At 48.9% G+C, this 19,362-nt stretch overlaps 7 protein-coding genes across 7 annotated transcripts; 6 read left to right on the top strand and 1 right to left on the bottom strand.

Annotated features, from left to right (window-relative positions):
* The first annotated feature begins 1,303 nt into the window (after positions 1-1,303).
* Positions 1,304-2,773, top strand: DFJ58DRAFT_744374 (uncharacterized protein). Its single transcript, XM_041387312.1, has 3 exons — positions 1,304-1,676; positions 1,735-2,683; positions 2,739-2,773. The coding sequence occupies exons 2-3, from the start codon at positions 1,745-1,747 to the stop codon at positions 2,760-2,762; spliced, it is 963 nt and encodes a 320-aa protein (XP_041245785.1). The 5' UTR covers positions 1,304-1,676; positions 1,735-1,744; the 3' UTR covers positions 2,763-2,773.
* A 196-nt stretch (positions 2,774-2,969) lies between these two features.
* DFJ58DRAFT_725931 (uncharacterized protein) lies at positions 2,970-3,914 on the top strand (the record flags this gene model as incomplete). Its single annotated transcript, XM_041385308.1, has 2 exons — positions 2,970-3,839; positions 3,888-3,914. 2 exons carry the CDS (start codon positions 2,970-2,972, stop codon positions 3,912-3,914), a joined length of 897 nt encoding a protein of 298 aa, XP_041245784.1.
* A 328-nt stretch (positions 3,915-4,242) lies between these two features.
* Positions 4,243-5,584, top strand: DFJ58DRAFT_269011 (uncharacterized protein). Its single transcript, XM_041379575.1, has 2 exons — positions 4,243-4,443; positions 4,549-5,584. Exon 2 carries the CDS (start codon positions 4,741-4,743, stop codon positions 5,443-5,445), a length of 705 nt encoding a protein of 234 aa, XP_041245783.1. The 5' UTR covers positions 4,243-4,443; positions 4,549-4,740; the 3' UTR covers positions 5,446-5,584.
* Positions 5,585-6,635: 1,051 nt separating this feature from the next.
* On the top strand, positions 6,636-10,577 carry DFJ58DRAFT_657781 (uncharacterized protein; the record flags this gene model as incomplete). Its single annotated transcript, XM_041381997.1, has 3 exons — positions 6,636-7,562; positions 8,039-8,147; positions 9,670-10,577. The coding sequence occupies 3 exons, from the start codon at positions 6,636-6,638 to the stop codon at positions 10,575-10,577; spliced, it is 1,944 nt and encodes a 647-aa protein (XP_041245782.1).
* An 85-nt stretch (positions 10,578-10,662) lies between these two features.
* DFJ58DRAFT_268949 (uncharacterized protein) lies at positions 10,663-12,043 on the top strand. Its single transcript, XM_041379574.1, has one exon. It carries the CDS (start codon positions 10,804-10,806, stop codon positions 11,740-11,742), a length of 939 nt encoding a protein of 312 aa, XP_041245781.1. The 5' UTR covers positions 10,663-10,803; the 3' UTR covers positions 11,743-12,043.
* Position 12,044: 1 nt separating this feature from the next.
* DFJ58DRAFT_268937 (CDP-alcohol phosphatidyltransferase-domain-containing protein) lies at positions 12,045-13,386 on the top strand. The gene is made up of 6 exons (XM_041379573.1): positions 12,045-12,434; positions 12,487-12,613; positions 12,665-12,750; positions 12,798-12,866; positions 12,917-13,008; positions 13,056-13,386. Exons 1-6 carry the CDS (start codon positions 12,078-12,080, stop codon positions 13,159-13,161), a joined length of 837 nt encoding a protein of 278 aa, XP_041245780.1. The 5' UTR covers positions 12,045-12,077; the 3' UTR covers positions 13,162-13,386.
* A 63-nt stretch (positions 13,387-13,449) lies between these two features.
* On the bottom strand, positions 13,450-18,745 carry DFJ58DRAFT_715534 (uncharacterized protein; the record flags this gene model as incomplete). Its single annotated transcript, XM_041384136.1, has 13 exons — positions 13,450-13,582; positions 13,633-13,803; positions 13,856-14,298; positions 14,349-14,494; positions 14,544-14,616; positions 14,666-14,738; positions 14,770-15,081; positions 15,134-15,459; positions 15,512-16,197; positions 16,318-17,108; positions 17,137-18,092; positions 18,145-18,620; positions 18,643-18,745. 13 exons carry the CDS (start codon positions 18,743-18,745, stop codon positions 13,450-13,452), a joined length of 4,689 nt encoding a protein of 1,562 aa, XP_041245779.1.
* Positions 18,746-19,362: the final 617 nt, after the last annotated feature.

Here is a 19,362-nt window from a genome sequence, read left to right as displayed (position 1 = left end):
GGCATCTTACTCCTACTTTCAATTGGGACAAGTGAATCTCCATGACATGTTCTTTTCGATGGTCTTATGATCATAAAAACATGTACTTAGCGAAGGACCAAGAAATACGGTCTTATTTATATATGCGGCAGATGATCTGAATCTGTTGAAGGAGAGAAAAATACAAAACTACTTTCCGTGGTACTGTAAAATGTGACAGCAAGCAATCAATGTGCGATGACAAGACAGTGAGTGCATGTTACACAGATCTGCCAGCTTCAGACTGGTTCGTTACTGAGTACTGAGATGTCACCAGAGCTTCAAAGAAATGGTACTGAATGTGCAGGTCAGGTTAACACGAGTCTGGGAAACCATTGTGAACAAACACGCACTTCTGCAAGTTTTTTGCCTTCACATAAAATAGTGAAGCAAGACCGCAGATATGAGACATCGTACTTGAAGGAAACTGCAGTCACGGTCATATCACTTGTACACTTCCGTTCCTGGTAGTAATTTGCTCGTTAGCTCGAGCATGAGCTAAAGCTGGTCACGGGGACCATTGTGTCAATCGATAAATTCAGCATTGTAGACACCACGATGAAACACCTGCCAGCTCGGATCGTCAGCTACTCAAGTTTACCCTTCGTTGACTGCCGGTGCAGGAAAGTGGAGCAGCGAATTCACAGCTTTTTGAATGAATGCTCCAAGTAAGGATAGACGACTTCATCAGACTGGTGATTAGAATATTAATATCAGTCACAGGCATATCAGGATTGTGAAGAGATTGGGCAAGCGGGATCCCAGATGAGTTCGGCAAGCTCGCTTTCGAATTTGTCTTCATAGAGGGAGTCGAATGTGGATTGATCGAGGAATTCTGGTGTGCATTCATCAAGGGTATCAACAACGAGTGTCAAAAGCGGACACTCGCGCAGTCTGAACCTAAGCTCCCGCAGAGGTTGGAGGAATAGCGCTTCCATCTGGTCGCGAAGAGCTTTGTCTAGGCATGACTATCCCTGATATCCGAGTCAGCCTTGTTCACGTGCGTTTTGACGCTGACTCGAAATTGATGGCTGGCAGTTGGTAGGCAAGTCTAAGTGTTGCAAAGAAATATCCAGTCATGCGGCGTTGGGAGAGAAAAAGGATGTTCCTGCGAGCCGCTTTTCTCTTTTCGTCTCCTCTGTCATTGTCAGGCCTCTAACCATCCTCTGAGCTCTCAGCTACGGTGAAATAAAATGACAAAATTCCACGTATATCATGGAAATTGCAAGGTGTATTTATGTAAGAGTTACTTACTTGAACTTTGGAACTTCCAGTGTTACTAGGACGAGCGCCAAGTTGCCCCATTGCACAGGCCCCAGAGGCCTGCCAGGCTGCAGATTTGCTTAGAGACCTTATCAGTTCAACCGAACCATGCTGAATTAATGGAAACTCAATCAAACCTACAGTCCAACTGTCGCCTACCGTATTTCAAATTTCATCGGTTACCACGCTCCCAACAAAGCTCCACGACATGCGGCAGTTTGCCTTTTGATCATTGGCCAATGCAACTTCTGGGCGATTGTGAACTTGTACAATTTTCATGTGACTCGCTCAAGTACTCGTATCAAATAATGTGAAGCAGTGTTACACTCTCAATAGATCCTCCATGAAGATCAGGCGTGCAAACCATGCCATATCCGCGAGTCACACCACGAAGGGTATATCTTCTCCTGTCTGATTTACTATCTACATTTCCCTCTGATCACTCTGTTCCAGAAACTTCTCCATGTCCCAATTCGTGGGGGCTGCGCCTCTTTCTGTCGAAGTTTCCTCGTTCCGCGCTCCTTTTGATGCCACAGATGCAGATTTGATCATTCATACTTCGGACGACGCAAAGTTTGCTGTCCACAAGATCTTCCTCGCCGTTGCATCTCCGCTTTTAAAGCGTCTTCTGTTGTCAGGGTCGTCCTCTCCATGTCCGCCGTTTGAAGGACTCGTCCTTACACTCGACGGTGATCACGCCATCATCAAACTCGAAGAAGACGCTCAGACAACTGAGAGGGTGCTGCAATATTGCTACCCCTTCTCCAATCCTGTACTTAGTAGCCTAAACGATGTGCAGGCCGTCTTTGAGATGATGAGAAAGTTCGGGATGAAGGGGTTGATGAACAAAGTCAAGGGCTCGCTTGTACAGCAAGCGTTCCTAGACGATCAGCCGCTGCGCGTATTCGCTATCGCATACCGTTATGGTTTGGAGGATGAAGCTCGTATAGCTGCGAAGTATACAGTCCGCCAGCCCTTCTTCACTCCCTACATCGAAGAGCTGGAACACATCCCCGCCTCCGTCTACCATCGCCTCCTCCAGTACCACCGAAAATGCAGTATTGCTACATGCTCGCTTACAGCTGACTTCTCCTGGTTTCCCAGCTTCGCATCACGCTGGGTATGGTTCCAATGCGATGACTGCGTTCATCACCCCCTGTCGTGGCCTCTTTCTGATGGGAAGATATACGAAGTCAATGCATGGTTCATTGAGTTTATGGAGCGTGCCAGGAATGTTCTTCGTGAGCGCCCTTGTGGCAAGGTCGTCGCAGATCCATTCTTGATTGCGGAATGTCTGGAAGCAGCATCTGGCTGCGTCACATGTCGACCGGCTGCATTCCTAGATCTCAGCGTGTTTGTTGGAGAACACTTTGCTGTGGAGATTGATAGGGCGATTGATACTGTAAGTACGTTGGACTGGTTCTTGTTTTGTGTGCGCTGATTTTTGCCGTCCTAAGGTGGAGCTAGATATCCCATTCTAGCTAGATGTATGTGGTCTATTTGAAATACAAACACCACGCTGCAACCACGCTGTTTTAATACCACATCCCCTACATCTGGGATCAACCCCAAAGAAAACAGGCCCGTGTCGACTGCTTTGCAACACTTAAATACAGCCAAAGGTATTGACTTCTAGCTACCCAGCCTATCACATGCACGACCTTGTCTTCGCCACCCACTCACTCACCATGTCAGATGCTGAGGAACCAACAGCCACTGCTATAGCACCGTTTGACAATCCTGACGGCGACATCATCCTCCGTTCAACCACTGACCGTGTCGACTTCCATACTTTCAAATTTATTCTTTCGCTCATGTCTCCCGTGATCAAAGACATGTTCACGCTACCTCAAAACGGTTTGAAGTCGGGAGAATCGTCTGTACCTATCATTCCTGTAGCTGAGAGCAGCGCAACCCTCGAATCCCTTCTTATATTCTACTATCCCGCCGCAACCCCAAAAGCCTTCAGCAGCTTCTCTCATGCTGTAGCTGTGATGAAAGCGGCCAAGAAGTATGACATGCAAGTGGTCCTCAACCGCACAGTAGACCTTATTATTGCTCAATTTCTACCCGATCGCGTCCTCGAGCTATACGCTCTGTTCTGTCAATTAGGATGGCAGGATTATGCTCAGATCGCAGCTACCCAGGCGCTCGAGATCAAAGATCTAGGACGACCCAGTCATGTGTTTAATGGGATGCGGAACATCACCGCGTTCGATTACCACAGGCTCCTTGCATACCATCAGGAATGTGGTGTCGCTGCTCAAGATGTTGGGAAATCTCCCTTTTCAGGCAATCATATTTTTGAGTTGGTGTGTGACACATGCGCCTGTTTTACTAAGAATCTGTCATGGTTCAATGAATATCTGGACAAGAGTGGGAAGGAGTTGTTGATGAGACCTTGCGAGTCGACGTTATGGGAGTCGGCATCTTACATCCACGCTACCATCAAAGCATTTGGAGACACTAGTTGCTATGATTGCAAATACAAGCTCGTCGAAGGTATAGGCGCGTTCCGTGCTTTATATATCGCGCGAGTAAAAGAGGCGGTTGCGAAAGTGAGCTTTCCTTGATTGATTCACTGGTTCGATGCTCACCTTCTGTAGGTGAAATTGGCGGATGCTGATCAGTAAACTACTTGTCGTATCAATTTTGGTGTATTAGTTGTATGTCCTTGGAGCTGGCATTATAGGACTCTACCACCATGTTGGTACCGTACTACTAATATACTAGAGCGGCTCTTGGATAACATCGGCTGAGATGGAAAACAAGTTGTCGTGATGGATATGACCCAGCTCAATATTGTGACCATATGTTGAGATCTGTGAACTTAGAATTTAGAATTGACTTAGAAGACTGAAAAAGATAATACCTGCTACGCTGCTCCCGCGCACTAAATTTAGCCCCTGTCCCGATGCACAGCCATTCCCAATTTGACCTCTCCTTCGAATTTTACCTTTCCGACAATCCAACCTTGCCTTAGGCTGCAGTCGTGACCAGTCGGGACTCGGCAAGCTCGTCGTCAATCCATTCTTGATTGCAGAACGTCTGGAAGCAGCATCTGGCTGCCTCACATGTCGACTGGCTGCATTCCTAGATTTCTGAGTCAGCGTGTTTGTTGGGGAACACTTTGCTGTGGAGATTGACAGGGCGATTGATACTGTAAGTACGTTGGACTGGCTTTTTTTGTGTGCACTGATCTCCTTGCTGTCCTAAGGTGGAGCTAGACATCCAATTCTGGTTAAAAAATCCATGGTTTATCTGAAGTACAGGCGCCGCGTTGTATTCGAACTGTTTCAGAATGCTACCTTCTCCGGGGATCATCGATCACTCCCCGAAGCAAACCTATTCGTGTCGACTAGTTGACTTCTCTGCAGAGCTTAAATACAGTCGAGAAGATTGACTCCTGCCTATCTAGCCCCCCAGTGTGAGACCTTCAAGTGGTTTCCGTCGTCAGCGATGTCAAACACTGAGGAAATCACCACTGCCGAAGCACCATTCGACGACCAAAACTGTGATAACATCCTACAATCAACCAATGGTGTAAACTTTCATGTTTACAAGCTTGTTCTTTCGCTCATGTCACCCATATTCAAAGACAAGTTCATGTCACCACATAGCGAATCGCAGTCGGATGAAACATCTATACCCATCATAGCTGTTGCTGAGAGCAGCACGACTCTCAGATCCTTACTTTGCTACCCTGCCGCAACCCCAACGTTCGACAGTTTGGATGATGCAAAGGCTGTCTTGGAGGCAGCCAAGAAGTATGATATGCAACCAGCCCTCAGCCGTGCAGGAGACCTCATCATCGCTCAATTCCTGACAGATCATTTCCTCGACCTTTACGCTCTTTCTTGTCGATTCGGATGGCAGCATCATGCTCAGACCGCTGCTACCCGTGCTCTTGAGATCAAGGATCTCGGGCGACCCAGCAATGGGTTTAATGGTTTGCAGGACATCACTGGTGCGGATTACCACAGGCTCCTCGTATACCATTATCAATGCGGCATTGTCGCTCAAAAAGTTGGAGACTCTCTTTCCTGGCTACCGCCGTCATCTGGAGAAATGCAATTGCAAATGTGGATATGCAAATGCAGACTCACGGGCAGTGCTAAGACGCTCCAGATTGGAAACGTTGGCGAGTTGAAAATCGTTCCATAGTTTGAAGAGTACTTGGTTTCGAGTGGGAAGGAGTTGTTGGCAAGACCTTGCGAGTCGACCATAATGGAGTCGAAATATTACAATCAAGCCATGGTCGAAGCGACGAAGTGCAATGATTGCCGAAGCGAGGTTATCAAAGATATGGATAGATTCCGTGCTTTGTACATCATACAAGTTATAAAGGTGGTCGCAACTGTGAGTTAACTAGTTTATTGCCTATTCAAAGCTCACCCCACTTCTGTAGGTGGAATTGGCAACTTTTAAACAACTCACTGCAATGCTGTCGTGTTGCTACCCAAGCTGTAGAGTGTAGGGCGGCCATACTGTATGATTACCGAGTGGTTGTTGGGACACCTAGTAGGCTATGATGGAAAGCAAGTTAGCCAGTGTGTGGATGTGAACATCGATATGTATGCATGGTCAGTCACGTCGAAGGATGCATCGATGAGCGCTGAGCGGATACCTGGTACTAGACGCTATGGAGGAGCAAAGAAAGGTAAGCGTGCAGAGAGAAACAAAGTATTTGTCGAGAACCGTATTGCTTGATCAATTGCAAACCTGAGTATATGCGCGAAATGCCTCGCCTAAATTTTCACCGCTTTACAATTATCGGAGGTGTGAGGATCCTTATGTAATTATATGACGTGGTTATCGGGTGCAGCAGCTACGTCAACCTCATCCAATTTGTCGCTCTTGGTGTCATCAGCTCGCAGTGCGCACAGCAATTCCCAAATCGGTCTCTCCTTCAAAGTTTGTCCAACCTTACGTAAGGCCCTAGGCTGGCCAGTTGGCAAGGTCGTCGCAGATCCATCCTTGATTGCAGAACGTCTGGAAGCAGCATCTGGCTGCCTCACATGTCGACCGGCTGCATTCCTAAATCTCAGGGTGTTGGGAAATACTTTGCTGTGGAGATTGAGAAGGCGATTGATACTGTAAGTACGTTGGACTAGGGCTCTTTTTTGGTGTGCGCTGATCCTTGCTGGAGCTAGATATCCCATTCTAGCTAGATGTATGTGGTCTATTTAAAATACAAAACACCACGCTGTAACCAAACGGGATCAACCCTAAAGAAAATTAGCTCGTGTCGACTGCTCTGCAACGCTTAAATACAGCCAAAGGTATTGACTTCTAACTACCTAATCCATCACATACTAGCATACGACCTTGTCTTCGCTACCCACCCAGTCACCATGTCAGATATTGAGGAACCAACAACCACCGCTAAAGCACCATTCGATAATCCCAATGGCGATATCATCCTCCATTCAACTGTTGATCATGTCGACTTCCATACTTTCATAGTCATTCTTTCCCTCATGTCTCCCGTGTTCAAAGACATGTTCACGCTACCTCAAGATGGTTTGCAGTCGGGCATATCGTCTGTACCTGTCATTCCTGTAGCTGAGAGCAGCACAACCCTCGAAACCCTCCTTCTACTCTGCTATCCTGCCGCAACCCCAACCTTCCACAGCTTGGATAATGCAAAGGCTGTGATTGAGGCAGCCAAGAAGTACGACATGCAAGCGGTCCTCAGCCGTGCAGCAGATCTCGCGATGTCCCAGTTTTTACCAACTCACTTTCTCGAGCTATACGCTCTCTCTTGTCGACTCGGATGGCAGCATCATGCGCAGACAGCTGCTACACAGGCTCTTGAGATAAAAAATCTAGGACGTCCCAGCACCGAGTTTGAAAGTATGCGGGATATCACCGCTTTGGATCACCACAGGCTCCTCATATACCATCATGCATGCGGCGTCGCTGCCAAAGCAGTCGGAAACTCTCTTTCCTGGCTGAAGCCAACTATTTCATCCAAAGATATGCCAATGTGGTCCCACACCTCGAAGGAATGCTCTTGCAGAAATCGTGCGGATCTTACGACGCTCCAAGTTGCAGACTTTGGAAAACTGAAGATCACGCAGTGGTTCAGTGAATATCTGGTTTCGAGTGGGAAGGAGTTGTGTGAAAGACCTTGCGAGTCGACCATAAGGGAGTTGACCGCTTACAATCGCACTATTGCTAAAGCGACTGAGTGCAACGTTTGCCGCAATACGGTCGTTGAGAGTATGGATAGATTCCGTGCTTTGTATATCGCACAAGTTCAAAAGGTGGTTGCAAATGTGAGCTTTCTCCGCTAACTAATTCATTGCCTATTCCAAGCTCACCCCGCTTCTGTAGGTGGAATTGGCAACTTCTTAAACAAATCCCCGCAATGCTGTCGTGTTGTCACCCAGGCTGTAGAGTGTACGATACCGTATGATTGTTGAGTGGCAGGGACACCCAGTAGGCTATGATAGAAAGCGAGTTAGTATGGATCTGAAATGCATGGCCAATGACGTCGAAAGATGGGCGGACACCTGGTAGGCACTATGGACGAGCAAAGTAAGGCAAGCATGCAGAGAGACCAAGTATTTGTGCGGAGACAGCGAACATCAACAGAAGCCCTTCTGGGATTTTTGCTGCAGTAGCTATGTATGTCAATTTCATCCAATTTGTCGCTCTCGGTGTCGTCGGCCTCAGGGTCGTTGTCCACCTGCATCTGATCAAGAGCATCAAGCATAGTACTAGTATTGCAACGGTGCAGATCCTCCTAAAGCATGATGATTATGCACTGATTTTTGCGGCTTGTTTAAGATGCAGTACAATCGCCAAAAAGATTAACGCATCACTTGTAAATTTCGTCAATTGGCCGAAAGTTTCAAATCGTTGTGCTTGGTTGAATTTAGTCTCTCCTGTCGGATGTTAGGGGCTCCCGCCATGGCAATGGGTACATATAGGAGTCTGCCCGCACGACCTTGTCTTCGGTATCCACTTAGTCACCATGTCAAATTCGGACACTGAGGAACCAACAACCACCGCTGAAGCACCATTCGACAATCCTGATGGCGATATCATCCTCCGCTCAACTGTTGACAGTGTCGACTTCCATACTTCTAAAGACATTCTTTCGCTCATGTCTCCCGTGATCAAAGACATGTTCACGCTACCTCAAAACGGTTTGAAGTCAGGAGTATCATCTGTACCTGTCATTCCCGTAGCTGAGAGCAGCGCAACCCTCCAATCCCTTCTTCTACTCTACTATCCTGCCGCAACCTCAAAAGCCTTCAGCAGCTTCTCTCATGCTGTGGCTGTGATGGAAGCGGCCAGGAAGTATGATATGCAAGTGGTCCTCAGCCGCACAGTAGACCTTGTTATTGCTCAGTTTCTACCCGATCGCGTCCTCGAGCTATACGCTCTGTTTTGTCAATTAGGGTGGCAGGATCGTGCTCAGATCGCAGCTACCCGGACACTCGAGATCAAAGATCTAGGACGACCCAGCCAAGTGTTTAATGGGATGCGGGACATCACCGCGTTCGATTACCACAGGCTCCTTGCATACCATCAGGAATGTGGTGTCGCTGCTCAAGAGGCTGCGAAATCTATCTCTTCAGGCGATCATCATCATAAGTTAAGGTGTGCCGATTGCCGCCGTTTATATGGCAAATGCATATGGAAACCGAAATGGTTTGATGAATATCTGATAAGAGTGGGAAAGAGTTGTTGATAAGACCTTGTGAGTCGACATTATTGGAGTCGGCATCTTACATCCACACTATCATCAAAGCAATTGAAGGCACTAGTTGCCATGATTGCAAATACAAGCTCGTCGAGGTATAGACGGGTTCCGGGCTGTCTATATCGAACAAGTAAAACAGGCGGTTGCGAAAGTGAGCTTTCATTGCTGATCGATTCACCAATTCAATGCTCACCTTCTGTAGGTGAAATTGGCAGATGCTGATTAGTAAATTACTTGTCGTGTTAACGCTGCGTGTACTAGCTGTATGCTGATTTGATCGATTCACCAATTCAATGCTCACCTTCTGTAGGTGAAATTGGCAGATGCTGATTAGTAAATTACTTGTCGTGTTAACGCTGCTGTACTAGCTGTATGCTGATTCTGGCGTTGTAGAATCATGTACCGCTTGTATTATTTGCGCATTATAATTCATGTAGATAAATTGACCCCTGTCCTGATGCGCAGCGATTGCCATTTTGGTTTCTCCTTCCTTTTGCCCAGGGCGGCCAGCATCCGGCCGAGTACTGCCTTCGTACTAGTCCTCAGATACAGTCAAAGGTATCGACTTCTAGCTGTCATCTAGCCCATCACAGAGCGCGACCTTGTCCGAGTCTGGGCCATTCATCCAGTCACCATGTCAGATATTGAGGAACCAAGAACCACCGCTGAAGCACCATTCGACAATCCTGATGGCGATATCGTCCTCCGCTCAACTGTTGACCGTGTCGACTTCCATACTTTTAAAGTCATTCTTTCGCTTATGTCTCCTGTGTTCAAAGACATGTTCACGCTACCTCAAAACGGTTTACAGTCGGGAGTATCGTCTGTATCTGTCATTCCTGTAACTGAGAGCAGCGCAACCCTCGAATCCCTTCTTCGATTCTGCTATCCTACTGCCACACCAACCTTTCACAACTTGGATGATGCAAAGGCTGTGATGGAGGCAGCCAAGAAGTACGACATGCAAGCGATCCTCAGCCGTGCAGCAGATCTCGCGATGTCCCAGTTTTTACCAACTCACTTTCTCGAGCTATACGCTCTCTCTTGTCGACTCGGATGGCAGCATCATGCGCAGACAGCTGCTACACAGGCTCTTGAGATAAAAAATCTAGGACGTCCCAGCACCGAGTTTGAAAGTATGCGGGATATCACCGCTTTGGATTACCACAGACTCCTCATATACCATCATGCATGCGGCGTCGCTGCACAAGCAGTCGGAAACTCTCTTTCCTGGCTGGAGCCACCTATTTTATTCAAAAATATGCCAATGTGGTCCCACACTTCGAGGGAATGCCCTTGTAGAAGTTATGCGGGTCTTAGGGTGCTCCATGTTGCAGACTTTGGAAAAGTGAAGATCACCAAGTGGTTCGATGAATATCTGGTTTCGAGTGGGAAGGAGTTGTGTGAAAGACCTTGCGAGTCGACCATTCGGGAGTCGGCAGCTTACAGTCTCGCTATTACCAAAGCGGCTGAGTGCGACGTTTGCCGCAGTACGGTTGTCGGGAGTATGGAAAAATTCCGTGCTGTGTATATTGCACGAGTTAAAAAGGTTGTTGCAACTGTGAGCTTTCCCTGCTAACTGATTATCGACTCAAAGCTCACCCTTCTGCAGGTGAAATTGGTGACTTCTTAGTAATCAACTCGCTGTCTGAGAGTGTAGGATACAACTTGAAGCTGGTTCTCTTTCTCAGGCTGATCCTTGCAAGACTATTTAAAATACAAAACTGCTGTAATCGGATTGTAGAACTTCTGCCACGAAGCAGCTACGTACGTGATTCGTTCGTGCCTTGTTTCTATTGTCAGTCATGGCAGACGCTAACGAAATCGCCATCGCCCAAGCTCAAGCACCATTCGATGATCATAATTGTGATATCATCCTCCGTTCGGCCGATGGTGTCGATTTCCATGTCTTCAAGCTCATTCTTTCGCTCATGTCACCCGTATTCAAAGACATGTTTGCGCTACCGCAGAGCGAACCACAGTCATATGTATCGTCCGTACCCGTCATTACTGTGACTGAGAGTAGCACGACCCTCGAGTCCCTTCTTCTACTTTGCTATCCTGCCGCCACCACAACCTTCGGCAGCTTGGATGATGCAAAGGTTGTGATGAAAGCAGCTAGCAAGTATGACATGCAAGCGGCCCTCAGCCGTGCAGGGGACCTCGCGATGGCACAGTTTTTACCAAATCACTTTCTCGAGCTATACGCTCTCTCTTGTCGATTCGGATGGCCGCATCATGCGCAGACAGCCGCTACCCGGACCCTTGAGATCAAGGATCTAGGACGACCCAGCAATATGTTTAATGGTATGCGGGACATCACCGCTTTGGATCACCACAGACTCCTCGAATACCATTATAAATGCGGCACCGCTGCTCGAACAGTCGGGAGCTCCCTTTCCTGGCTAGGGTTTTCATATAGACACATGCAGATGTGGAGAGAATGCAGTTGCAGAAGTGGCACGGGGTTTGTGATGCTCCAAACAGACTTTGGAAATGTGAAGGTCGCCCCGTGGTTCCATGACTATCTGGTTTCGAGTGGGAAGGACTTGTTGGCAAGACCTTGCGAGTCAACCTTATGGGAAATGGCACCTTATAATCGCGCTATTACCAAAGCGACTGAGTGCACCTATTGCCGACCCACTATCGTCGAGCATATGGACAGATTCCGCGCCTCATATATCGCACGAGTCAAGAAGGTGGTCGCGACTGTGAGCTCTTCCTGCTACTTGATTCATTACTGATTCAACACTCAACTGAATTCTGTAGGTGAAATTGGAGGCTTATGATTAAAGTACTCGCTGTCGTGTTGCTGCTACTATAGTGCCGTGTACCATCAGAGCTGGCGTTGTGTTAGATACTGTACTGTAGTAAGTTGGCGACAGTGTGACGACTGTGGAATTGAACAAGTTATGTATATGACCTAACAACACTGCGTGCATTGAGAAAGAAGACCAGTTAGGCCAAAAGCGACGTGGTAGCACAAGTGGTAGTAGACTCGAGTACTAATCAGCCCCTGTCCCAGCTGGACCGCGATTTCCATTTTGGTTTTCTCCCCAATTTTGCCTTCTCCAGAGTGATGTACTCAACCTTGCACTGCAACTTTCTCGCGCGTCCTCTCCGCAGCCTCGCTTTCGCCTCACGCCGTCCAATTATCCAATATTCTGGTACATTCCAGCTCAAAGCCAGACACAGAAATGCCTTCACCGCAGTTACCAGGGCCCTCTCTACCTCTTGTGTCAGATTGTCTGACAGGAAGACCGACAACACTAAAGACTCTGTTGCAACACCACCTTTGCGCGAGAATATATACACCATACCAAATTTGTTGACAGTTTCTCGGATACTTTCGTGCCCCGTCCTCGGTTGGTCCATACTGCATGACGATTTCTTCCTCGCGACCGGATTGTTGGTCTATGCTGGGTTATCAGACTTAGTGGGTACCCCACGAATGGTTAGGTTGATCAGAAGTTGAGCTTTAACTAAAGGCCGATGGCTACCTGGCGAGACGCTTCAGCATGCACTCAGTTCTCGGGACCATTCTTGACCCTGCTGCGGACAAAACTCTCATGACCACCCTCACGGTGACATTGGCTGTGAAGGGATTGCTTCCTGGTAAGCAAACTTAATAGCGACCCATTTTTATTCAGCTCACGCCATCTCTAGTCTCGCTGGCCTCAATAATTATCGGGCGCGATGTGTTGCTGAGTCTTTCCGCCTTTTACATCCGTTATACCTCACTCCCCGCACCAGTACGTGTCAGGCGAATTTTTTAGCATGCGTTCACTAATTTTTCCAGAAAACCTTTGCTCGATATTGGGACTTTTCTATACCATCTGCTGAAGTACGGCCCACCACAATCAGCAAGGTAGGATTCTTTGCATCTCATTTTGTGATCTGCTGAGTTTTCATTTACAGTACAATACCTTTGCTCAACTTGCGTTAATGTGTGCTACAACCGTCACTCCCATCCTGCCCACACAATATAACCTGTTTGTACCCGAAATGCAGTAAGTCGGTCATATATTCATGCTGTTTCTTACCCTAACATGCTCAGAATTTTGGTGGCCGTGACAACGGTTTGGAGTGGGTTGTCCTACGTGTTTTCCAAGGATGCCGTGCGAATAGTATCGGAAACACGCAAGCAGCCTCCGCCTTCATAACGCGCGATTCAGGTTTCCGCACTACCAACGCCTAGTGCAGGGCGTACAAGATCTTGATTTAGAATACCGAACTAATGATACAACAACTATGATAACAATGGTCTGGCCAAACGGGAAGACATCGCGAAGTGAGGGGCTACGAGGTAGCCGGAATGGTTCTTCGACGACGGACTTCTTGTAGCGCACTATAAATCGCTTGTTTGTTTGAGCCTGCTTCTCGCCAAGCCTCACTAACTTGTCTGAAAAGACATCAATCGAGACGGAAACTGGGGATTAGTGACTAGGCACCTACCTCACACGCCGTATAAATATGACACTCAGTACAACGCTTTTTATTGAGCGTGGCTTCTTCACAGTCACTGCTGGGTTTTTTGGTTTGGGATATCCTATCCGGGATATGCAGGCCAGTATGCGCTTCTCGCTGTCGAACAAGATAAACGTACAGCATAATGATGCAGAAAATGCCCGTACCTCGCCTCAAAGTTCGAGAGGAGAACAAGAAGATAATGTTTCTGGTATACGAGATCATCTCGCAAGGTAGACTCGCGGGTAAACTTCGCCTTGAGGTACCGAATCTGAACGACAAGGCCCTTGCACTCTTCCTTGTGCTGTCTTTTCAGCTCGACAAGCTGGTAGCCATCACTAATCTCTTGGTCAGCATCGAGATGCAGTACGAAAGTACGTCATCACCCACGTAGCAAATCCATGGTCCTTGATCTTGAGCTTCTCCTGGGCCATCTTTAACTTGGTATGCTGGCTGCCGAGTTGCTCGTTCAGGAGACGCATCTGGCTTTGGGCCTGCTTCTTGGCTCGTTCAGCTTTCGCCAGTTCATCTCTATGTTTGGCCTGCAGCTTCTCTTTCTCTGTTCGCAGAGTTTTGAGATCACGTCCAAACGCCTCGGCATCTCGCTTGACGCGTCTAAGGTCGGATTCAAGGGCTGCAACAGTGCGTGCAACATCGGTCTTCTCGATCGCCATGCGGTTTTTCTCCTCCTCGCTACGTTGTAGTTCGTCGGCTTGATTGGAGAGCGCACGCCTGAGGTCTTCAATTTCACCGAGATGCGAGTCAAGTTGATGACGGCGTTTGTCGTGCGATGATTGTGATTTTGCATAGTCATTGCGAAGCTTGTTGACTCGCTGTTCAAGTGTCGGTGCAATGCAATGTTATTACAAGGAGAAACACTCACTTCTGATACTTCAGTGAACTGTCGTTGAAGTTCCTTGTGGTCCTTTGCAAGAAGAGACCGCTCTTCCCGTAGCTGATCGATTGTCTCTGCATTTTCTTTGACTTTGCATTCGAGGTGACGAGCTTGCTGCTCGATGGTTGCATTGGCTATACTTGTCAATCAGGAGTGATGATTTAGGGATGGCACGGTACGCACTTCGCAACTCAGTCTCTAGTTCATTATTTTCGCGCTTGGCTTTCTGCAGCTGTCTCTTAACATCATCGATATCCTGATAACTTTCAGGTTAAAATGTTTCTGACGATATTCAAAGGACGTACCGCCTCAGTTCGTTGTAGTTGACGAGCCACAACACTCTTCTCACGCTGGACGCGGTCCTGCTCCTGTGGACATCTGTCTGAGACGCGTCCTCTCGGCCTGCAACTCAGCCTCGAGGTCAGCAATGACAGCCTTCGCCCTCTCGACCTCCCGAGTATCAGCTCTCGATCGTCGGCTAGCTTCAGTGGCTTTCTTCGCTTCGTCCTTTGCGCTTCGTATTTCCATGTTCATCCGGTTCGCAGCATCTTGAAGGACGGCCCTTTCTCCTAGAAGGTGGCGCTTTTCTTCCTCCCATCGCTGTTTCATCGTGTCCAGTTCCCTGTTAACTGCATGAAGGTCCAATCTAAGAGCTTCGCTGGTCTTCGTCGGAGGTGTCGGGGGGTTGGAGGGGAGGCCACTATGCGACACATCCAAGGAGCTTAGAAATATTGTGTCAGGATATCACGCTAAGGACGCGCTATGAATCGCACCTTTCATCGGCGTCGTAAAATCGTTGAAATGTTGATGTGTCCACCTTGACCATGCATTTCTGACAACGGAGCCTTTGGAGTCGGTGAAGTCTGCGCTCCTCACGTCTCTCTAACCTTCCCATCTCGTTTTCCATTTGAGAAATCTTGGATCGGGCAAGCTCAAGGTCTCTCGTGAGCGATACGACTCCCAGCCCAGCATCTTCCAGCTCGTCGAGCTTTTGGTCGATACTATCATTGGCACGGTCGAGTTCAGTCTGAAGACGAGCGATTTCGTTTAATAGCGGGGACACTGAGGCATCGCCAGTGGTATTGTTCAGCCAGGAAAGCTATTCAGTTTCCATCAGCAAGGAATCCTCGGACATTAAAATATCAGCTTACATCTTTTAGAGGACCTCCAGGTGTCTTCGGAGCCCTAACAGACATCGATAATACATGTCGATGAATGGGTGAGATGCCACTGAGGTTGACTACCTTGTTTGGAGTTGCCGTCTCGAAGCTGGTCGATCGGAGGGCCTTGATACGTGCCTGGAGCTGCTCTTTGTCCTTCTCCAGAATCTCGATCCTCTGATCCTTAGCAGCGTCGATAGCTTTCCGCGCAGGAGAGTGTTGAAGGAGTTCAGTGAGTTTCGCGATCTCTTTGTGTGCCTGTTCCAACTCTGCCTCGAGTACGTTCTCAAGTTCAGCATTGCTCTCGTCTGAATGTTGTCCTTTCAAAAGCCGAGACATCTCCCTCTCGCGCTCTCTTTCTCTTTCGAGGGTGGAAATCTTGGCCTTGAGATCTGCGACAACTTCTTGGTCGGTTCGCATCTTCTGCTCCGCGGCTTCAAGAGCGTCCTCCATTTGGTTGACCAGCAGTGATGCGCTTTCTTTTTCCTTTTCCAGTGCTTCGGCACGATCGTTAGCCTCTTGTTCTGCGGCCTCCAACTGGTTAAAGTGGTCTTGAGCGGAAGTGAGCTGCTCTTCGAGGTCTTGGATGCGTTCAGTCGTCGCTGTGACAGCCTCTTCGAGCTCGGCAGTATAGGTCTTCAGTTCGCGAACTTCCTCGTTGATATCATTGCCAGAATCTGCAATAAGCTGTTGTGCTTCTGCGAGCTCCTCTGCCTTTGCTTCTAGCTCATGCTGTAGACGTTCTGCCGCGGCTTCTTCAGCTTTGAGGTCCTTTTCGAGTTCAGATGCCCGAGCACTAGAGCGAATGATTTCAGCCCCCATCTCGCTCAACTGGCTGTGAAGATCATCGTTAGCTAGCTTGGCGGAGAGCCGCTCCTTCTTGAGCTCCTTCTCAAGCCCGTCAACACGACGGTCGCTCGTCATGATTTCATCCTCCAGATCCTTGATTTGCGCGGTCGCACTCTGCAGGTCGGCTGTAAGGACGCTGATCCGGGTGTTGGCCTCCTTCAATGCGCCTCCAAGCTCTTTCCCGTTCTCCATTACCATCTCTGCCTGTACAGCCCTCTCCAGCGCAAGGTCACGCTCGCTTTGAAGTCGCTCACGAATATGCTCCGCTTCCTTCGTCACCTCTTCCAGGGCTTTCTCGCTCTCTACGACTTTCTGTTCCAAGTCGCCCACGATCTCTGCAACACCACTCTCGACCTCATGCATGCGCTCTCGCCAACGTTCCCTATCCCGTGCACGCTCGTGCCGTTCAGTCTCAAGGTCCTGGTCCACACTCTCCTTCGCCCCTGCAAGCTTGTCGAGCTGAGCCTCCAGGTTCTCGATGAGCTCCTCCAAATCTTTCTTCTCCTCTGCCCACCCTTCTTCCCCTGCCTCCTCAACATCGCCCAGTGCACTCCCTGTACTAATCCTTCGTGCATTTCCGCCCATACTCTCCAAACTGAGCCGTCGCTGATCAGCATCTTTCACCTCCTCGTACTTCCTCAACCGGTCGACGAGTGCCTTGTTCTCTTCCTGCAGCTTCGAGTTCAGTGTGTGAAGGTAATGATTCAGCTTCGGCGCGTCGAAGCGTGCCACCCCCGCGCTGGCCTGTGCCCAGCGCAGGGTCGTACGAGGTGTTGGCGCGTGGGTGTGTGGTGAGATCATGTGAGGACGCATTGGAGATGAAGGAGGCCGACGGACCGCGGAGCTCATTGTCAGAGGGGGACGCGAGATGCTCACTGTCGCCTGCAGAAGATGCACTGTCTGGAACATGCGCTTGCGCAAGAGGGTGCGACATGCGGCCCCGCCCCCGTCCAGGCCGAGGAGTGATACCAGCAAATACGGTGCGCATGTGACCCGCGGGAGTTGCGCCGACACCCGATGCGCTTTCGCTGCTCCCGCTTGAGCTCTGGGACACAGGGAGGGCACCAAGCCGGTTGTGGGGGTGAGGGGTAAACTTTATGCGTGGCCGGGCAGTGGAGTTGATAACTGAAAGAAGAAATGACCGTCTGCGGGTATGAGGTGTGAGAGGCTCTCCGCCTGCGTCTGTACCTAGTTCGTTGTATGCAGGTGGGATGTTGAACTGCGTACGAAACCGCGGAACGGGTGTGAAATCCAACACTGATCTAGCGGGTGATAGAAACGCTGTTGAATGCGCACCTATGGTTCGGTCGTTGTTAAATTGATTGCTTGGATCAGACGATGCAGATGAGAATGTGGGCTCGCGATCCGATTGCGTGGCAGTGTCCTCCCGCCCTGGTTCAAGGTCACTTTCCTGTGGTGTGTCCTGGGAATGGTCTGGGGAAAGCTCTTGTTCATCATTGCTCTCATCCTCTGGAGGCTGTATCACGACGCTTGGAAGTGAAATGACAGCTGGAGAGGCGGTTCTCGAACGAGGTAAGGGAACGTATACACCAGGAGTCGGTGACGGTGTTTCTATAGGTAATGGAATGGATCTGTTGCTGCGAGGTGTGGAGTTTGGAGGTGATGAGACAGGAGAGGGCGTTGTCCGGGAAAGTGACGGCGTTCTCGTCCGCGCGAGCGGTTTTCGTAGCGCAACATTACGATATTTGTCAAATGGCGATCGCTGGGACACGTTGAGCCCAATTAGAGTGAGAAGTAAGCAGCAAAGCATTCACCTGAGGTTCAGAACGTAACGACATCGAGTAATCGTATTTCTTCCTTGGCGTAGGATTGTCCAGAGGGATTTCGGGAGAAAACGGGGAGCTGGAGCGACTGACGGACTGTAGTGCGTCCTCCAAAGACATGTCGTCCATTTCATTCTCTTCTGGCGGTAAATGAGACTCTGGAATACTGCGCCTACTATCTGCGAGAGGCGAGTCTTCTGGTTCTGTATTCTCGTCGCTCTCATGGGGAAGTGAGGTTATGGCACTCGCTTCGAAACTTTGTACCGGGCTCCGAGGGTATGGATACGTTCTAGATGCAGAGGAAGATTTTGCTGAAACAGAGCGTGATGCGAGAGAGCTTGCAAAGCGTGCTGTGCTGGAAGTACTTGATTGTAGCCTGATAGTTGAGGTCACCGTGTGCGCTGAGAGAGGGGCGGGTGTAGAATGCACCGGCAAGATATCAAGGCCATCGTCGGTTGAATTATGGTCTGAAGTCTGAGTCTTGTGCACCAGAATCATCGAAGGCAGGTAATGACGGAAGAGAAGGTGGCTCTCCTTCGTCTGCAGCTTGGATTCTGCGCCATATTCGAGACGGTGTCTCAAGCATCGCCATGTTGAATGATGTTGCGGATTCCTTTGGATGCTCAGAATTTCGTCAGTTCTCATGCACGCGATAACGACTTACCGAAAGGTTGATGTTGTTACCGTCTGATTACGACAACTTGATCCAGAGCGGCCACATACCACGTGACCGCGTTTCATCACGTGCTGCTGAGAACGCGTGAACAAGTTAACACGCTTACTCCTGGAGTCCTAGTGAACCTGATGCAAGGAACCGCAGCTCAGCGCTCAACACTAGACATTTTCTTCTAACCACCGTGGCTTTGGGATCTGTCAGTGAACTAATCAACCACCACTAGTACATAACGCATTGTCTTCGGTGACGGCGTGGCACCTAACGAAATTAATGGAAGACTTATGACGAGACAGTCATTTTGTTACAATATGGATCAAAAGCTTCCCACAATGATCATTGTAGCCATCTGAACTGTCCATCAGCGGGTTTACAGCGCGGACAGCCTACCTGTCTTGTGTCGTAGGTGAACAAGATACTCGGTCGTGTTTAGTTATCCAAGCACAGAAAAATTCTTAAAAGAGTGCGAAAGTAATTATTTTTGGAGTAATGCAGAAGAACGACAGGCAGTATCCAAACATATGCGGGTGTCACTA

This window comes from Suillus subalutaceus, assembly GCF_016647625.1.
Source record: "Suillus subalutaceus strain FC151 chromosome Unknown DFJ58scaffold_31, whole genome shotgun sequence".
In the NCBI taxonomy this organism is placed as follows: domain Eukaryota; kingdom Fungi; phylum Basidiomycota; class Agaricomycetes; order Boletales; family Suillaceae; genus Suillus; species Suillus subalutaceus.
Note: the sequence above shows the minus strand (reverse complement) of the source record. Positions and strands in the feature narration are given on the sequence as shown.